Raw genomic sequence first — 19,741 nt, 5'->3', positions numbered from 1 at the left:
TCTGTCTTGAAAGGCTGTTGGGGGAAGTGGTGCCAGCCAGGTGTCAGCTGGGGCGGGGAGGTGAAAGGATATTCAGGAGAGAGTCGGGGGGAGGGTACTTTGGGGATGGACCGTGAGTCCCAAGAGCACAGTGGGAAGGTTCGAGGGGCAAAGAGAATGAGGCTGGGGGTCAGGAGATTTAAGAGCTGTGTGGGGCCAGGGCCCAGTCTTCATGCAAAAGCCAGAGCTCAGGCTCCTGGGGGAGACAGAGGCGAGCAGAGGTGAAGGACAGGATGGGGTCAGACCTGATGGCATCCGGGACGAAGGCGGATGACCAGTTCAAGGCGGATGATCGGGGGCCACCACGAGATGTTTCTGCCCTCGCACACAACAGCCCGAGCAGTGAACCAGCTGTGCAACAGTGGACAGGTCACCGGGCCTCTCTGAGCCCCAGTTTCCTTGTGTGAAGATAGAGATAAAGTCTCCGGCTGAAATGGTGGCTTTGAAAACAGATGCAGCGACCTATCGGAGAGCCAGCCCTGTGCCTGACCGTGAGCGAGCAGCCGGCGGAAACACCATCAGACTCGAGACTGTCTCACGTTCTTTGATTCTGGGACCGGGCCAGGCGGGAGGTATGCTCACGCGGTAGCTCTGGGCTCATTCTATGCAAAGCTGTACTCTCCTGAGGGAACGGGGTTGGACACCCGCAAGGCCATAGTGGCAAAGATCACATGTGGGACTCACAGACACCCTGCCCTGTGGGGTACCCAGTAGTCTTGAAAGGAGAATCTCTAGTACACACGTGGAAAGGGAAAGTCCAAAATTTACCCTTGCTTCTCTCTGGAGCCTAAAAGATGAATCTGTTTGTTTAAAGGCCATTTATGGAGGACCAGGTGCTTCTTCAAGGCTTCAAGTTAATATAAAGGCCAATGTGAATGAAGAACAGGAAAGCTAATTCCAACTGGCTTAAAAAAAAAAAACAAAAACTGGGGCGCCTGGGTGGCTCAGTCGGTTGAGCGTCCGACTTCGGCTCAGGTCACGATCTCACGGTCCGTGAGTTCGAGCCCCGCGTCAGGCTCTGGGCTGATGGCTCAGAGCCTGGAGCCTGCTTCCGATTCTGTGTCTCCCTCTCTCTCTGCCCCTTCCCCGTTCATGCTCTGTCTCTCTCTGTCTCAAAAATAAATAAATGTTAAAAAAAAATTAAAAAAAAAAAAAACAACAACAAGCAAAAGTTGGAGGTAGTCTCATGCTACTTAAAAGGCCAGGAGTGGCTTCAGGCATGGCTGGATCCAGGGTCTAACTAATGCTACCAGAGTCCACCCCGTCTCTACTCTGGCCTCCACCTTCTTCTGTGTTGGTTTTATTTTCATGCACAGCTGATCTTTGTGGTCACAGAGAGGCTGTGGGCAGCAGGCAGCTCCGGGCTTACATCCTCAGAGGGCAGGTAAGAGAGTGAGGGCTGTCTTTTGAGTTCAGCAGAGTTCCCCAAAACACAGCTGATTGGCCCTAACTGGGTCCCAGGCCCATCCCTGAAGCAGTCACAGTGGCCAGTGGTAGGTATGATGCTCTGGTTTAACTCCCTGAGCCAACCTGGGGGTGAGCCATCCCCAACCCTGGGAATGGAAAGTGGGGAGAGTGCGTGCATCAAGGGAAACCAGTGAGCTTTTGCCAGAGAAAGGACGAATGAGGGCCAGGATCCTTGGAAATGAATGAGCCCCTTCCACACATTGATGAAGAAGTTTCAGACCGTCAAAGTCCAGACGTATCTGGATCGGTCTGATAATAATTTTCAGGTGATTTTTCATAGGCTTCTCAAACTTTTTTTTTTTTAAGGATATCTTTTTTTTTCCCCAACATTTGTTTATTTTTGAGAGACAGAGACAGAGCGTGAGTGGGGGAGGGGCGGCGAGCGAGGGAGACACAGAACCCGAAGCAGGCTCCAGGCTCCGAGCCATCAGCACAGAGCCCGACGCGGGGCTCGAACCCATGAACTGTGGGATCATGACCCGAGCCGAAGTCGGATGCTCAACCAATTGAGCCACCCAGGCGTCCCTCAAACTCTTGATGGGTAAAGAAAACAGGGGTATCTCCGAGGTATTCCTGAGAGCTCCTTTTTGTGATAAAAACGATTTCCTAACCAGTGACATTAACTAATTTTCTTAAACGAAAAGGAAAAATTGGAGAGTATTTCCCAGAGTGATATTCAAATGGGATAAATCTGTCCTCTGTGCTTGGCCACGCCCCTCGGTCACAACTCCCATCCTACTTCCCAGGGCTGCCCCCCAAAAGGGCAGGTCGCTGTCCTCCCACACAGAGAGGTCAGCCTCTCTGCCCAGATTGTGCGGTGTCCGATTCCCAGCCTGCACCCCTCCTCGTCTCCAGCACTTGGACAGTGTTCCCTCCCGGGCGCTTGGCACAGACCTTCCTCCAACCAAGAGGAACCCTGTCAAATACTTGCGGCTGGGGTTTCAGGAAAAGTCGGAAGAGCAGGTACTGGGCCATCTGGGGTCAACCACCAAGAGGGGTGGGAGCGGCGGTGGGGAGCCCCGAGGGGAGATGGCGCTCCTGGGAATTTTGACTTCCCAGATCGTTGTGCCGTTGTTACAAAAGCAGCAGACCGTGCATGGACAGAGAAATTCCGGAGTCATGTGGTCAACCTTGAGATCCCGTAAGTGGAGAATCAGACCAGAGAAAAGGCTGTGTTCCATCAACTGCTCTCACTGGAGGAAGAACCAAAGGAGAAAGGCAGCTAGCACGGCCCCAGCCGGTGGATTCTGAGAAAGAAAATAGGGATTCAAAATTAAATTCAGTGTGGTGTGACCCCAAAACACATTCAGATTGAGGCCTGTGGAGGGAAGCTCAAATGTCCTAGGGGACACATGACTTGGAGGCCAGCAGATTGCTTTTGCGGAGAAGGAACACCCTGCTCTGCTTCCAACGGGCTCGATCAAACCTGGGCCGGCCAGGAGAACTCAATCCCGGAGGAGAGAAGAGTGGGGACAAGCCACCAAGTCAGCCTTCTTCATTTGAAGCTGAGTGGGGAGGACGATAAGGAGAGAGAAGCCTGAAGATCCGGGTAGAAAGCAGGATAAAAAAGGAAAGAGCTCTTTAATCGAGGGGAATGCAGTGCCACGTGGAAAACAGGCCATAAAAGTGAGTGCAGCCGCGGAGTCTGTCCCTGCTTCAAAAGGACTCCAAGCCAAGTGCAAAGTTCAGGCATAAGTTAATTTTCTACTACATCGCACGTGGCCCCGAAATGCCCCGTCCTCATCGGTGCAGTTTCAGGGCGAAGATGCGGGATTCTCCTTTGACGTTCTGATCTGTCATTTGCTCTCCCTGCTCGGTGCCTCGCCCCCCACCCCTCACCTCACCTGCCTCAGCGTGGGGGGGGGGGCCCCCGTGAGCATCAGAGACTCCTCCAGGCTGCAGAGCGCGGGGACCCAGCTGTCGCGTTGCCGGGGACAGAACTCTGCTCCCGCCCGAGAGGCCCTAAGCTGCCAGGACAGACACCCGGCCCCGGAACACTCCCCCGTGTCCTGATTTGATTCGTAAATGCCACCTTCCCATCCCCGTCCTGCTCTCTGCCTGCAGCGGGAGCTCCTTGAGGGAAGGGACCGTCTGGCACCATTTCCGGTTCCCTCGCTCCGCTCGCTCGGTTCCGACTCGCGTCTGGCACGACAAGTCTTGGGGGCTCCCGCTTTGGGGATCGGCCAAGAGTTTTGCCATCGCCTGCAGGCGTGGTGGTTGAAATTCGGCTTAAACCTAACTCAAGCCCACCGTTCAGTTGATAGATGAGGAAACTGCCGTCTAGAGTTGCAGACGAGCATTGGTTATGAGAATAACTGTACTTCGACATGGGGGTTAGGATCCTGGGGCGCAACGTGCACATGCACGCACACTTACACCGTCATACCCGTGCCCTTGCACACTCACACTTGCATGCTCACACGCACATACTAACACATGTGCATGCACACATATCCTGTGGGGTGGTGGTGACATTCAGGGGACGCCAGACTGCGTCCATCATTACAGTTTCTGCTTTCACGACGGGGAGGCCAGAGTTATCACCACCACGGTGCGGAGCAGCTGAGAGGCTCCGTCACCCGGGGCCCCGTCCTGACGCCCCGGCTGGGAGCTGCCGATCCCACAGCAAACGACACTGTCCCCGCTTTCCTCCTCCCAGCTTCTGTTGAGGGAGAGGGAGAGAGGGAGGGAGGCATCTCCTGCATTTATGCAGGGCTCTGCATTCTTCGTGCGACTGGCTCACCAGAGCCAGTGGGTGTCACACTCCTCAGGTGATAGATGCAGAAGTGGGGTCCCGGGGTCGCTCGGCTGCGTCCAGCTAAACCACCTCAGTCCCAAGTCTGGCTAACCCCTCGTTCCATATTAGTCCTGCTAAGCCTTTTGCACAGTTTGGAGCCTGTCTTCTTTTGCAGCCCCGTCGTCCTCTACCGTGAGGAAGCTCCCCCTTCCCAGCCGCACTGGTTTCTAGCTGTTTCCAGAACATGCCTCACAGTTCTTGCCGTCTGTATCCCTGGTTGCCCCTCTGCGTGGGATGTGCTTCTCTCCCCACCTCCCATTTGGCTCTGGAAGGTTCACCAAGTCAAATGATGCCTCCTTCACGAAGCCCCGCCCCGACCCCAGAGCCCATCCGGGGACCCAGGAGTTTGGATTTGGACATTTTGGACTTTTGAGGGAGAGTGGAGCAGGGGCGAGCCGACACTTTATAAATATCTGCTCACATCTGTGTGTTAAAGCACCCATCCTTCCTCGCTCCGTTGATAGTTGACTGGTATATCTCGCTATACGTTTGCATACCTTGTAAGGACCTTCAGGATGGGGAACATTTCTGGTACGTTGCTTGTAGCACCTGAAGCTCGTAGCACTGGCCGTCAGTGGGGGAGACAGTACAAAATGCTTTCAAAAATCCAATTCCATAGAAATATTCAGATGCAAGTCTATGTGTTACCCCCAATAAACGCACACATCGTTGTGTTCCTTTAAACCGTGTGATATAAAATCGTCACACTAGATTTTATATAATGAAATCAAATATAGCACGAAATGCAGACATACTTCTTGCCACCTGCTATCGAAAGATAGTAAGTCAACTTAGTTTTCAAAGGGCAACACTGACCGTGTCGTGATCCACGGAATCAGAAATAACCATTCTAAGGAAAGTAAGCATTTGCAATTTAAGGCAAAGACAGACACTGTAAAAAACAAAAACGAAAACAAACAAACCCTCTGCTTTAATGGAGGAATCCTTATTGTATTATTTGCAACTCAACAAACAAGTTGAATTGACCCATTTGAAGAAAGGAAGCGGAAATCTCAGCTGAGGAGGTGAGAAGGGAAAGGAATCTTAGGAGGAAACGCAGACGGAGAGAGCGAGGTAGCCTGGGAATGAGCCACGGCCTCTACCCCGTCCGGTGCCGTGTGCTCACCGCCCTTCCCGGCGCCTCGTCGCTTGACTCTGGTCACTCACCTGGGCAGATGTGGCTTTTTACAGACCTCACGGCTCAACCTAAATGGCCTGCGGCGAAATGGTCTAACGGGCCAGGAAGTCAGGTGCGCGGAGATGATCTTGCCTTTACTTTCCGGTCTGCTGGACCGTGAGTTCCAGGCAGGCAGGGCCCTGGGCTCAACGTAGAACCTGCCCTGTTGTAGGTGTCCAGTCACCTTTGGTGGCATAAACGTGCTCTCCCCAAGCCATCAAGTGGTCGGTGACACTTAGTCCTAGCCTGTCCAAAATTGTTTTAAAAATCTCCGGAGCACAGTAGGCCATGTTAACGGAGAAATTGGCAAGGAGTAGAGGTGAAGCCAACCCGGCCCTGAGCCCTGCACTGGGACCCTCTGCTCGCTCTTCTTCTAGGGGCTGGCCTCCCCGGCCTGCCCTCCACCCCATGGCCACGCCTACCGTTGCAGGCCAGGGCTCTCCGTGTCCCTGCCTCCTCCTCCCCTGGGGACATTGAGTCCTCAGTCCTGCAGGATCATCTGTGGCAGCCAGTGCTGGGGTCACAGCTCCTCCGCTCCCTCTGCAGGGCGGCACCAGTGTCCCTCCCGAAGGTCACCCAAGGTCAAGTGTGGGCTCTCCCCTGCTCCACTCTGCCTCGAAACTCCAAAACCTCCAAATCCAAACTCCTCAGTCCCCGGATGGGCTCCCCTCCTGCCTCTTTTCCATGAAAGGTCCAGCCCGCCTCTGGCGCCTCAACTTGGCCCCCGGTGACCTTTGATGACCACCCCCCCCCCCCGTCGTGCTCACGGCCCCCCGCACGCTTCCGCATAAAGTGTCTCCTGTTCCCATTTCCCCGTCCCCACCCTGCATCAACCCTTGCTCCAAAAATGTTTCGGTGCCTCCCACCCGTGCTTCCTGCCTCCGCCCTTTCCTTCACAGCCATCTTGCACATTCCAGAAGGTCATGTTTCAAAAACGCGGCTTGAGCCTGACGCAAGTCCTGCCACCCCACTGCACGCAAAGCCACGCGGCTCCCCGTGGCCCACTCGCCCCTCCCGCGCTTGTGCCAGGGTTCCCGCACACGCCACTGCTCACCAGCTCACGTACTGGTCGCCCACTGGTCATGCCAGTCCCCGCGCTGGGCCAGGAAAACCAAAACAAACGAGGAAGGTACTCCCTGGGCATGGAAAGCAGCCAGATGGCGTTTGCCCGCCGCGCAGCGAGGGCTGTGAGGCGGGGGCGTCCACAAAACCGCAGGGGAAACCACGGAAGGGACCGGCATGCCGGGCGATCCTGAAGGTCTGGCTGGGCTGGGCCGTGAGGGGTAAGCGCCAGCCCGGAAGGTCACTGCAGCCAAGGGCAGCCACGGGAACGGTGACAAGACTTCAGGTGGGGACGCTGAGGAAGGGGACATGGCCCGGGCCTTAAAGCAGCTGGCATCCCAGCAGGTCAGAGGGGTGGCCGCCAACGGTTACACTGCAGAATCTGAGAGAGCGTCGTGGGGTGGGGGCGGGGCAGGCAGAGGAAAGAGGGGACACGCAGCAAGAGCAGAGTCCTGGCGGCCAGGAGGCCGAAGCTGCATCAGAGGCACACTGTAGTGCGCACGGAGGGTGCGGACCGGTACGTGACGAGGCCGTGGTGCAGCCAAGGCCAAAGCCAGGGAGAAGGGAGAGGCAGAAGACAAAGCCTGCATCGTGTGTCCTGCCTTCCTTCCGCGGCCCCCACCGTGCGTCTGCACCCACGCTCCCATGTCCTCAGTGTTCGCCCGCACTCTCTGACCTTTCTCTCTCCTCGACTCTTGCTGCTTCAAGGCCACTCACCTGCCCTCCAAGCCCTCCCCATCCTCCCAGACTCCCCTCAAGGCCCCGTGTTTCACACAGGCCATTTGTGATCCCTCCCTCTGTCAGCACCGGGCTGGCCACCCATCCCGTGGGCGGCCTTTGCCCTCGAGCTCCGCTGTGGCCTCCCCAGCGTAAGTCCTTGGTGACTAAGGCGAGAAGGCCGGTCACCCCGTGTGGCCAAGGACGAGGGATGGGCTTGGGAGCCACGTCCACCTGGGGCTTCCCAGCTGTGCCGCTGACCAGCTGTGTGACTGGGTGAGTTGCCTGGCTGCCATGACGAACGACCCCGAACTTGGGGGCTTAGAGCGACAGAGATTTCTTCTGTCACAGTCCTTGAGGCCGGAAGTCTGAAGTCAAGGAGTCAGCAGTGTTGGAGGGAGGATCCACCGTGGGTCCCTCCTGGCTCCTGGCGGCTCCTGGCAACCCTTGGCGTTTCCTGGCTTGTGTCACTCTGGTTTCTGCCTCCACCTTGATGTAGCCTCCCCGCCATGTCCCTGTCTTCTCCTTTTTCTCTAAGGACACATGTCATTGAATTTAGGGCCCACCGTGAATCCAGGATGAGCTCACCTTGAGATCGTGAGCAAAAATCACACCCGAAAAGACCCTTTTTCCAAGGGTTCCATTCCTAGGTACCTTTGTTGGAACTTAGACATATCTTTTGGGGCAACACTATTCAACCCACTACAGTGACCTTGGACTCTTATCATTGGCTTCCTCTTAGTGAAAGGGGCTCATGATACCTGCTCTAAAAAGATTGCTCTAAATATTAGAGAAAACAGAGGGATTCAAAAGCCTGGCTCATGGGGCGGGAGAGCATAAGGAGTGACTGTTGATGGGTACATAGTTTTTTGGGGGGTGATGAAAACATTCTAGAATCAGTGGTGATGTTTGCACAACTCACTGAACGTACTAAAAGTCATCGAGTTGCATGCTTTAAAAGAGTGACCTTAATGGTATGTGAATCATTTCTCGATAAAGCTGTTGTTTTTAGAAAGGAGCCTGACTCACGGGGTGGTCTCTTCATAAATCGTAAGCTGCTATTATTATTACTGATGTGCCAGTCACAACTGTTATTAAAATCTTTTATAATAGTTTAACGTTTTACCTCTTCTGTCATGCCTCCCAAACCCGGACGTGAATTACATTTGAAACGGGAACCATGGGTGAGATATCCTTGTGTGTTCTACCTTAGCTAGCCCGGGCTTTGCATGCAGTAGGGGACACTGCCTATTTGTTTTGATTGTACATGAGTCGTTCTCATGGAAATTGCTCGTTGGAAATAAGCCCAACGGGGCTTGCGTGTTCAGTAACATCGCTGCGATCGCTGTATCCAGCGTGCGTGAGGTGGGATATTACTTTTACCCATGGGCTCCCCCAGGAAAGGACTGAAATTAGATTTCATGCCAACCGCGGTTCTAACTTATGACTGACAGCCTGATATTGAGACCAGAAGTCTTTTTTTTCCCACGAAAATTCAATTAGCAGTTGAACATGGAACCGGGTCCGGAAAATTCACATATTCTAATCGTTGCCTTATTACAGGTAGTCAAAATCCATGCGCCACTCTCTGAATTGCCCGGGAGTCGTAAGAAAGATCATACTAAGAACCACAGCAGGAGGCTGTGTTATTGCCTGATGCGCCACTGCTTTGGAGATTAAAAACTGAATTTTGAGAAAAACAAAAACTTATCTGGAGGAAATATAGGCCTCCTGAGTTTTCACTTTGAGAGCTAACAAAGTCAATTTAAAATTTTAATAGATTCCTCTTCGTTGCCGTTGAAGGAAAAACACCACGATTTTAAACTTTTAAGGAAGGCTGCCTGTATTCAAAGCAGCCACTCCATTTCTCTGGCTCTTTTTCCTTCTCGTGCTTCTCACGAGAGGCCTCACTTCCCTCTCACAACAGTGCTGGAGGGAAGCAAGAAGGCGTGAGGGTTGAGAGGCGCAGGGCTTGGGCCCACGGGTCCCAGCTCTGCCTCCTGCGTGTCCTTGACAGTCAAGATCACGGCCAGAGATACAGCCGGGTGCAGATCCATTGGGTGGTCAACGCAATGAGCACAGCCCAGACAGAGTGCCATCAGGTGGCCCTCATCACCCCCCAACCATGCCTTTCTCTTCCGCTTTCCTCCGTTCATATACTCAACTCACTGCCCAAGAACTCGGCCTCACTCCCCACCATGGAGGCCGGTCCAGGATCCTCCTGTCTTTCCCTGGAAAAGGTACCCATGGTCTTCATTTTCCTGCCCCGACTCTGGCCGGGGATAAAAGCCCCAATTCCAGAGTCTGCTGGATTTAAATTCCATACTCCGAGATACTTCCAGCTCCAAGTTTACAACTAAATATCTATGACATTCAGCTTAAATTACACTCGCTTATCTAGCTCGGGGCCAGCAAGGGCTGTGAGAACATCAAAATTTTACATCTCACAAACCCTGAATCCTTGAGTTTTGTGTCCACTGTTGTTTCCAGCAACCTCTAGGGCTAAATGATTAATTATACTCAAGACAGCCCAAGGCAATTATTTAATTAAGCTGCATTACAGGCTGCGAGTTGTTTGGAGCAAAGGGAAAGCCTTCACCCCAGTTTCTCAACGTCTGGCCCTTGGATGACTTAAAAGATAAAAGGAGATATGAGAACATTTTTATGACTAAGTAGACAATTTCTAAAATTTTTCCATAAAGTAGAAAAACTTTTTCAGTAATTTGTTTCTCGTGATTAGAACTTGGTGACATGTTTTACTGTGAGGGTTCAGCTCATTTAAATCTAACGCAAAATAGAAGACGTTGGTGTATGAAGTGAAATGTTGGGATCATCTTCGTTTTGGGGCAAGAAAGTCAGTATTTTAGCAAATCTGTGCTTTCCCTTCAAGTGTGTTTGTTTTCTGCATTCCCTTGGCCTATTTTTTTTTTAAGTACTCTGTCTTAATTTAGGTTCTTTAAAGTCAACTTTAACAAACAAAAATCCCCCATTACCCGTTCCAAACTTCAAAACCTAAGTTTTGTTTCACGAAGAACTTTTTAAGAAGAGAGATACAAGCTGCCCCAACAGAGAGGATGGCCAAAGTCTTATCTGTACGGTCTACTGGAGACACGTGAAGACATTAATTGGGGCACAAGCATCCAGACATGAACTTGCTCTTTCCCACTGCCCATAACTTCATTCCATTGGACTGGTAGAGTAAACCAGTTGAATAATAATGAACTGAGTAGAGTGTATTTGTTCACCAGTTGTGTTCAACATAGGTATGTGACTCAGACCTCTTCCTTCCATCCTATGTGAGTACTGAAATACTGTCATTCTATTCAACTCGAAGAGTGACTATTCACCCATAAATGGGCCATCCATAAGCATAAGATGGCACTTGCTTTAACAGCGCATGTGCTAAAATTTTGAAACGAGAAGCACAGCACGAACGAAGAGCCGAAATAAGCAGTAATGAATGACATAGGAACATGTTCTAAGGTCCCTCTTGTGGAAACAGGCTCAGGTTTTCTGGAGAAGAGGAATGGAGCAATGCGCTTTTTCAACTCTTTCTTCAGCACTGAGGCGTCCTTGAGTTGAGGCAGTGTGAACCGTGTGTTAGAACTACTGCCTGAAACCTGAGCCTGTGGACCTCATCCATAGTCCTGAATCTTCTGACGTGACCTGCAAAATATCGTAGACATGTGCCTGTGTGAATTTTTGCGAGAAGGGTATAAAAAGGTTCAGGTCTCCAAAAAGGTTAAGGCTCACTCTGTCAGACGTGTCTGTTTACAATGCGATAAATCTCACATGACGTGGTAGGCATTTCTCTAGCGGAGAGGTTGTGGTTACCTTGCTAAATAATGGAAGTCTCTAGAAGCTTCCATTATTGCGTGGGAAGAGTCTTAAAGCTGCCAATTTACTATTACTCAAATTGCCATTTCTCCAAAGAAAATCCTTCTTTCAACACCAAGAAGAGCCTTTTAAATTACTTTATCGTCCCACACTGGAAAAGAGAGAAACAGAAACCATCATGTAGGGCAGTGTTCCCCTAACACCTGAAGGAAGCTGACTGCCTTAGGCTAGCGCTGCTCATTTCTGGAAAGCGGAACATTGCCTCGGCTCTGTCGTGCTCCAGAAGGGCAGACGCGCATCGTGGTCCCTGGCATGATGCCACCTTCTCTCTCTGCAAGGCAGAGAATGTGTAACAAAGTTGTCTGTTTTTTAAAAGAATTTATACCTTTATTCCCAGATCGAAAAGTTACTTCAAAGTTCCTTTGTATTGAAGTATTGAAGTTACTTCAGTAATTAAGGAGTTACTGTCATTCGCAGAAGTGTATTTATCATATTAATGCTATATTTCCTATCAGGGAGTCACGGATGGCCAGTGTGTGGGCAAATGTGTTATCAAAGCACAGGACCTTCCGGAAATTGTCAGTCTTTGGAATAACACGTTAATAGAAAGAAGCCTAAACCGCAGACCTGCCCTTGTTAATAACAAAGAGGACAGCTACCATTTAAGCACTGATCTATGGCGTCCACAGGACTAAAAGTTTCCATTAGATGACATAGCAGCCCAGAGAAATAGGTATTACTATCCCATTTGCCAGGTAAGGAAACCAAGGTCAAAGAGGTCAAGTTCACACTATAAGTAAGTAGCAGAGCTGGACCTTAGGCCCAGACTGCCAGACCCCTAAGGCCGCCTTGTCAACCTCAGGCCCAGGATGTTTCCCAGCAGTCCTCTCTCCTATAAAGAGAGATCCACCTTTAGCCAAGTCACAGACCTCAGCCTTCAGGAAGCAGTCCTAATGCTTTGTGCCCTTACACTGCTTCCTTTGTTGACACGTCTCCCACAAATAAGTAGAAGTGGGTGCTCAACCTTACATCAGAATCCTTTCAAATATTTAGGAAACGTAGTGGACCAGACTGAATAATTCACATGCAGGAATTTGCCTTTAAAGAAAAAGATTTCCCTCCCGAATCACACCTGCTAATTCAGATAGAGTTATTTTCCAAGGCAGAGGAAACATCGTTTCTCTCAACTCTTTTTGCCAGTAAAAAAAAAAAAAATTGTAAATTGAAATTAAAAAAGAAAATAGAGAGAGGCTAAATGCAGTCTATTCTTTACCATGAAATATTTGAAACAAAAAAATTTCCCAGATTGTTTTCAAAACATTTGCAAGAAGAAAATCCATGCAAACATGTTGCGCAGAAATAGCCTTAAAACCCGAGGATATAAATAAATTGGCCTTTTCCTGCCATTCCTTCCCTTGTTAAGAACAGGGCCTTGGCCGTAGACAAGAAGCTACCTTTAAAAATTATATACTTTTTTCCTTCTTTCTTTTTCAACAGGGGACTTATTACATTTGAAAATAACACGTATCTCTTGGAACCAATGAAAAATGAAACCAATGAATACAAGCTCTTCCCGGTGGAGAACCTGAGAGGCACCTGGGGGTCCTGCGGATCACATCACGGCACGTCTGCCCCGGCTGCAGAGACCAGGCTCCCGCCGCCCTCCCAGATGTGGGCAAGAAGGGTAGGGGAAACCAAGGCCGTGCTCCTGGGGGCGTGGGGACTCCAGCTGGGGGCACCCAGGGCGAGGGCATCTGGAGGACTTTTGCTGTCTGGGTGTTGTGTCTGCGGGATGGAGTTACCCGCTTTATCTGGAGCGGTTGCCATCACCTGTGCAGAGCGAACCCAGATGCTGAAACCTCCATCGTTGTTTTGCAAATGTCAGTCTTGGTGTCATTAACCTATGATAAAGTCGGGCTCAGAGGCCGACAAAATCACCCTTCGTTACGTGTCTGAACCTACGGGGGCACGGACCCATGGTCGCACCCCCACCGTTGCACCCGCCTCCGTAAACAAGGCAAGAACAGGCCCTCACCTGCCCTTGGCCAGCAGTTCTGCTGCTACAGGAGAAAGACAATTTGGAGGTTTCTTCATCCACCAGTCTGTTTACAAATAGGGTCTTCATTGTGATTTGCGTACCATTCCCAGTCTTTGCCTGCGTGCCCGTGCAGAGGTGACCAGAGTCCTGGCCACGCAGGGCTGCTGAGGAGCCTTGCTTAGCCCGGTCCGTGATGCCAATGCCTGGCCTTCCTTCCCAAGACCGTCCAAGCTCTCTGTGTTTTCTGGCCACCTGCTCCTGGGCCTGCTCATCAAAGGTCTCTCCTTCTTCTACAGAAATGGAAAGAGTCGTTGCCTGATGGAGTCTGGGCCGCTAACCTCCCTCCCCACTAAGTGGACAGAAACACAGAGGCCTCAACAGCCCGTGGGCAATGCCACGAAACCTCCACCCCAAATGACTGCCTGACCCTTTTACGTCCAGCATCATGTGGGCCCCACGAGCCAGAGCGGACGCTCTTTTTTTTTTTTAAACATGCACAAATTTATTCATTTTTTACTGGGGTGTCATTTTTTTTAATGTTTATTTTTTGAGAGAGACAGAGTGTGAGTAGGGAAGGGGCAGAGAGAGAGAGGGAGACACAGCATCCGAACCAGGCTCCTGGCTCTGAGCCATCAGCACAGAGCCCGACGCGGGGCTCAAACTCGTGAACCACGAGATCATGACCTGAGCTGAAGTCAGATGCTTAACTGACTGAGCCACCCAGGCACCCCGCGAACTCTCTTAAAAAAGGAGGAGGGTAGCCACATTTGGCTGGGGCCCTGCCTTTCAATGAGCACAACCAGATAGGAAGTTGTCAACAACTTCCTGATTTTTCATCTCTGGCTTTCCTGTCCCCCTTTTGACAAGAAATCAGGAATTCATAAATATGATGTCAAATGTGTGATAATTAGATGGCCCAGGGACATGTTCTTCAGGGTCCCACTTAACAGACAGCACATTTTGTCTTTCCTGACTTTGAATGTTACACTGCTTAGCATTCAACATTCCACACATATCATTCCCCTTCGTTCATTCCCAGTCATTTGTCTGAGTTCCACCAGTAAACATTATCCTAAACGATTTCTTCTCCTTCGTAAAATATCCCTCGCAGCTGTGACTAGAGAGTGTTCCCCTCGCCTTCATTTTGATGTCGTTGATTCTCTCCATCCTGGTCTTCTGCCCGTGTGACCCTAACATCCTCTATTTCTTAATATGCTTACGAGATTTTAGGGGCACTGTGGTGGCTCAGTTGGTGAAGCGTCTGACTTTGGCTCAGATCATGATCTCACGGTTCGTGGGTTCGAGCCTCAAGTTGGGCTCCGTGCTAACAGTGTGGAGCCCGGAGCCTGCTTCGGATTCTGTGTCTCCCTCTCTCTCTGCACCTCTCTCTCTCTCTCTGTCTCTCTCTCAAAAATAAGCAAACATTAAAAAAAATTTTTAATATGCTTACAAGATTTTCTTTCTTTTAATGTTTATTTATTTTTAAATTTTTTTTAATGTTTTTATTTATTTTTGAGACAGAGGGAGACAGAGCATGAGCAGGGGGGGGGGGTGGTAGAGAGAGAGAGGGAGACCCAGAATCCAAAGCAGGCTCCAGGCTCTGAGCTGTCAGCACAGAGCCCGACACAGGGCTCGAACTTGGGAACGGCGAGATCGTGACCTAGGCTGAAGTCGGACGCTTAACCGACTGAGCCTCCCGGGAGCTCCTGTTCACAAGATTTTCTATGACAGGTGCTTGCCACTCTTCTTCCTTCTCTTGTGCATCACGCAGAAGGGTAAGAACCCCCGTCTGGGACTGTGGCCCACCTTGACACTGAGACTCAGTGGTGGAGACTGAACGTCCCCCCCCCGCAGGGAGCAAAGCTTGAAAAATCCGCCCCCCTACACACACCTGCCTACGGCAGTTCCAGGGAGTTTTCATCCTGCTTTTTTGCATCCCCCCCCCCCCCCACCCGCACGGTAGAGTGACAAATTTAAGAGCTGGAGTCACTAAGTCTGGCCTCTGTGGTCCCCAGGGCACGTTTCTTTCACTCTTGCGACACTCTTGCCTTCCATTCCAGACCTCAGAGAGGAGGTGATGCATCGGTAGCTCTTCCAGTCGTAAACAAGTAGAACATTTGCATTTGGCTTTGGAGGTGCTTTGCTTTGAGACCCCGGCACCCGTGCTGCGAGATTTACAACCTGACGGCGTCAATGACACTCAAGTACGTTTGCCATTTCGTGCGGAAGTACGACCTGGGTCTCCGCCCGCCAGCCACATTTTCACTCTTTAAACTCAGGGCTCTCTCGACCTGCGATTGGCACCGTAATCTCCAGTCCTTCTGGCTTCAGGAGGAAGGCAGAAAACCAGACCAGCAGCGCCGTTTTGTTAACAATGCATATTGGGGTGTAAGTGGACCTTTAAATTGAAAAGCGAAGGCTCCGTCCTCAACGTTTTGCTCTAGAAGTCGCTGCGATTGTTTTCACGGAAGAGAAAATGTCTGTGACTTCAAGTCCATCTACATAATGAAAATGAGACAAAAACGTCATTTTCAAAGAAGGGGAATCCTTGGGAACTGGAACGGCGGGCGAGATGGTCTGGGACGGCCTCTCGGGTAAATACAAAAGGGGCACATTCGAGTCACGTGCCGCTCACCTGCCTCACTTACAGCCGCCTTCTTTTATGCTCCACAAAATCAGTGTCACTGCGGCTTGCTCCTCTTGTGTATGCACTACGGTGACCGCCCTCGGCTTCGCCCAGCATTTTCTGGTGACTGTTGCAAAGATTGGTTTGCAGGCTGAGATTTTTCTGCAGATACGTGCGTTTTCCTGCCCGGAGCAGCAGGAATAAATCAGCGCTCAGGGTTTGCACTGGCTATACTGTGAGCCTGAGGTATTGTTTGTCATTTTTACAAGGCTCTACATTCGGTGTTAGTGAGGACCCAGGTTGCTCCTGGCAGGGCGCCTGCCGTCTCCAGCTTCGCAGTCAGATCGCGCCCCCGCAACCCGCGGAGCCCCTGCCGCTCGGCTGTCCTGTAGACTCACCGCCCTCCTTCCCTGCCCATCAACCAGCCATTCGAGAATGCAAGCTCATTTGAACACCGGCCTGAGCAAGCTATAGGCGAAGGCTTGGTAAATCTGCTACAGGAGGAAAAGCACATAATACGGCCCAAAGGCACATGTAAATTGTGTTTGAATTATCCTCTCTTTGGGGATTATCTGTGCTGAGGTTCCCCTCTGTTAGTGTGGGTAATTATGAGTCAGATGCAAAAGGCGATAGTTCCTCTGGCAAACAGTGTTTGCTCAGGCTGCTGAGCTGGTCGGGGAGACCCTGCCGTGTTTCCTCAAACGTAGCCATTCGGGGGCGCCCGGGGGGCTCCGTCGGTTGAGCGTCCGACTTCGGCTCAGGTCACGACCTCGGGGTTGGTGGGTTCGAGCCCCGCGTCGGGCTCTGTGCTGACAGCTCAGGGCCTGGAGCCTGCCTCAGACTCTGTGTCTCCCTCTCTCTCTGCCCCTCCCCTGCTCACGCTCTTTCTCTCGCTCAAAAATAAATAAACATTAAAAAAAGAAAAAGAAAAAAGTAGCCATTCGGAAACGGGCCAGGGCTACCGCTTTTGATTTCTAGACAGCCTCTCCTATTGGTTTGGTAGAAGACACAGTTGCGGTGGTGACAGGAGTGGCAATAATCCTACCCGTCCTCCGCAGAGCCTAAGGATAGTGGAGTATCCGGAAGTGGCCAGAACCACGTGACCTCATTGATTGCAGCAGGCGTAACGTAATTCCTCTCTGACATAACCATCTGCATATCCATCCCTCCCTTGGTCGTTCGTTCGTAGATCTTGCTGGTAGGTAACGGAGGCAGTTCCACAGCTGCTTCTTTGGCCCTGAGTCCTGAGCATCCATCAGTGTGAGCCGAACCCCCAGAATCTCCAGGTGTGGATTCCTATTAAGACCCAAATCGATGAAGACCCTGGATAAATACATAACAGATCTCGCTGGTGCCACTGGCGTTTTGAACTCAACTCCACTTGTCCCGTTAACATTCAGTTCACCGGACTGAGCCCGTTCTTCTTGCTTCTCGCTTCTTCGGCTGGTCGTTTCTGCAGCCCGCGTCCTGGCTGGGCCCCGGAGGCTGTCCCCCCACGCTGCCCGTGTGCTTCACCCCCACGCAAGTCACTGCCAGGATGCAGGAGAAGACCTCACACAGCGGGAACCAGGGCTCAGCTTCTAAATACTCACAAAGTGACCTCGGAGTCAAGGCAAGAGCCTCGCGCGAGCCAACAATGACCCTTCTCTACTCAGAGGCAGATACACCAAACTTTTGATCTGTTTAATTTGCCGATCTTGCCACCCTTGGAGACACTGGCCCGGGCTCCGTTGTTACTGTCTCTTGGTGGTGGTTTTAGCCCAGTCAGCTGGAGGCCGTTCTCTGATCTCCATGGTTGCTGTCCCAGCGGTCGCCAGCCATCACCTGCACTCCTGGCTTCCACCATCGTCTTCCAATAATCCGTTCTCCCAGCAGCCAGAGTGATATTTTTAGAACCTCACATGCAGGGACTCCCTGTTGCTCTCAGGTCACCTTCAGCCTCCTTGCCGTGGCCCCTGCCCCATGCACGTCTCATCCGCAACCCTCCCTCCGCTCTAGACTATAGAGCCGTCCTGCCTGTTGCTCTAACACCGCCTGATCTCCCAGCCTCAGGACTTCTGCTGTTGCTGTTCCATCTGTCTGAACACTGTTCCTCCACACATACCTACTTCTCTTCCTTAGGTCGCAGCCGCTTTAGTCGCACGCCCCCATCTTTAACCTCATGGCAACAGCACCTTCCACAGACTCAGCTGTATTTTTGCTAACTTTTTATTGTCACCCCATCCCCCGGCCCCTCCTGGGACGTGAGCCTCGTGAGCACTTTAACTTAGGTTGTTTGTCCGTCCCCGTATCCCCAGCACCTAACATCACGCCGAACACAGAGCTGCAGTAAATACTTGTGGGGCGAGTAATGATACACAAATAGTCTGGCCCCTATGGGGAAGGAGGTTCGATGAGAGTTTATCGAAACCCTAATCTCAGCTTGTTTTTCTGACTTGGGTTGGGTTAAGTCCCCAGGGCCAAAGTTCTTGCTGTAGCATGTTGGGGGATATTCTGTCTCCGGGAACTTGGCTGTGACAACTTCAAGAGGCCCAGGAACTGGTTCCCTCTTGAGCAAGACTCCGAGAACGCCTCGGTCTCCACCTTGGAACCGAGACTGTTGGGCCACGTTCAGGGGCTTATTATGTTCCTGTCTGTTTGGGGAAGGGCTTTTGTTTATAACCCCGAGAGTGAAAATTCAATCAAGCAACCAGTTTCAAATGTTGCTCTGCATATCAAAAATTTTACATACGATTTTTTTTTTTTTTTTAAACTGGACGGCCCAGATAGGTCAAAATCATGCGGAGGTAATTTAAGCCTCTCTGTGTGCCGCTGACGGAGGAATGAATGTTCGCGGCCATGAGCCGGCCCCTCCCCCATGGCTTTTTATTATTATGTGGTTAGGCTTCTCTCTGAGCTTGCAATTCTCTGAATTCATGAGAAAATCTGGACTCCTCTGAAAACTGCAGAGACAGGAAAATTGCGTTCATGTGTTTGTTTTCATTATCTGGAATTGTGTATTTTCTAAATGATGATCCAAGGCCACTTGGAAAAATCCCCTGGTCATTCATTTCACCCCTTCGTGGTCTGAAAGGTGTAAGTGCCTGAACAACCAAGGCCCTTCCTGCGAGTTTTTCAACAGGAGATTAATTCATTTCTTCTGTGATAGAGCTGTATTTTCTCCTGGAGGATTCGCTGAATCTGTTCATGATTAATCGCAGAGTCGTGGGAGAAAAGGAGACTTCTGCGTCTTTCACACCGCGATAAGGGAAAAGGGCCAGATCTTCACCCCTTCCAAAGGTGTCGCATTTGGGGTACACGAGCGGGTACAGCCGGGGCTAATCTTTTCTCCCGTCTGAGTCCACAGCTATCACCATAAAGCCTGCCTGTAACACATGGTCATGAAGCTTGACTTCTTTTCTCATAACGTGGTAAAAATATGAGAAATGATACCTTTTCCCTCTTCCATAAGGTTTCCAGATTTCTTGAGGGATACCTAAATTCATGAATCAGCACAGCTGGGCGGCGAGCAGGAACACTGCTATGATACAAACATTTTTCTTGTAAAAATCCTGTTTTGAAGATCCCGGACTGATGGGGATTTGTTTTATAAAAGATGTTTCCCTCGGGCTTATGTGACTGGAAAGCTGATTCAAAGCATGCCTTGGTCATTTGTGCCGTTGTCTGAAAGCATGGTCAGAGCACAAGAGCTTTAACTGGGCAGCAAGATCGTTAACGCAGACACCAGCCCGTCCGTCGCGGGGACCAAACCCAGCTCGACCCCCGTTTCCTCCAACTGCCTTTCATTGCAGAAGCAGAAGGCTTTGTTTTTTTTGTTTTTCATGTGTGCTTTTGAGACCACCCTCCAGGAATTGCTCTTTTTCTCCTAAAAGTGCCTTTGGGATTCTCCCAGTAATTCATGGAAGAGTGCAAATGTTTTTTGAGGAAGCTTGATTAAAATGTAACCCACTTCAGAGGCTGCCTTCACTAGTCATACGTCTG

The 19,741-nt window shown here is 50.9% G+C and overlaps 1 protein-coding gene and 1 long non-coding RNA gene across 3 annotated transcripts in view; one reads left to right on the top strand and one right to left on the bottom strand.

Annotated features, from left to right (window-relative positions):
* The window catches only part of ADAM12 (ADAM metallopeptidase domain 12), a 341,670-nt gene that overhangs the window by 231,280 nt on the left and 90,649 nt on the right, over positions 1-19,741 (top strand). For both annotated transcript variants that reach the window (XM_053207586.1, XM_027063359.2), the window contains exon 6: positions 12,594-12,780. In XM_053207586.1, the coding sequence (XP_053063561.1) occupies positions 12,594-12,780 (187 nt within the window). The remainder of the gene's footprint in view (positions 1-12,593; positions 12,781-19,741) is intronic.
* The window catches only part of LOC128312686 (uncharacterized), a 34,781-nt gene continuing 21,741 nt past the window's right edge, over positions 6,702-19,741 (bottom strand). The window contains exons 2-3 of the long non-coding RNA XR_008292288.1: positions 13,132-13,424; positions 6,702-10,925 (exon numbers count right to left, since the gene is read on the bottom strand). This is a non-coding gene — a long non-coding RNA (uncharacterized LOC128312686). The remainder of the gene's footprint in view (positions 10,926-13,131; positions 13,425-19,741) is intronic.

Source organism: Acinonyx jubatus, chromosome D2 (assembly GCF_027475565.1).
Source record: "Acinonyx jubatus isolate Ajub_Pintada_27869175 chromosome D2, VMU_Ajub_asm_v1.0, whole genome shotgun sequence".
Lineage (NCBI taxonomy): Eukaryota > Metazoa > Chordata > Mammalia > Carnivora > Felidae > Acinonyx > Acinonyx jubatus.
This window is presented reverse-complemented; position numbering and strand designations above follow the sequence as displayed.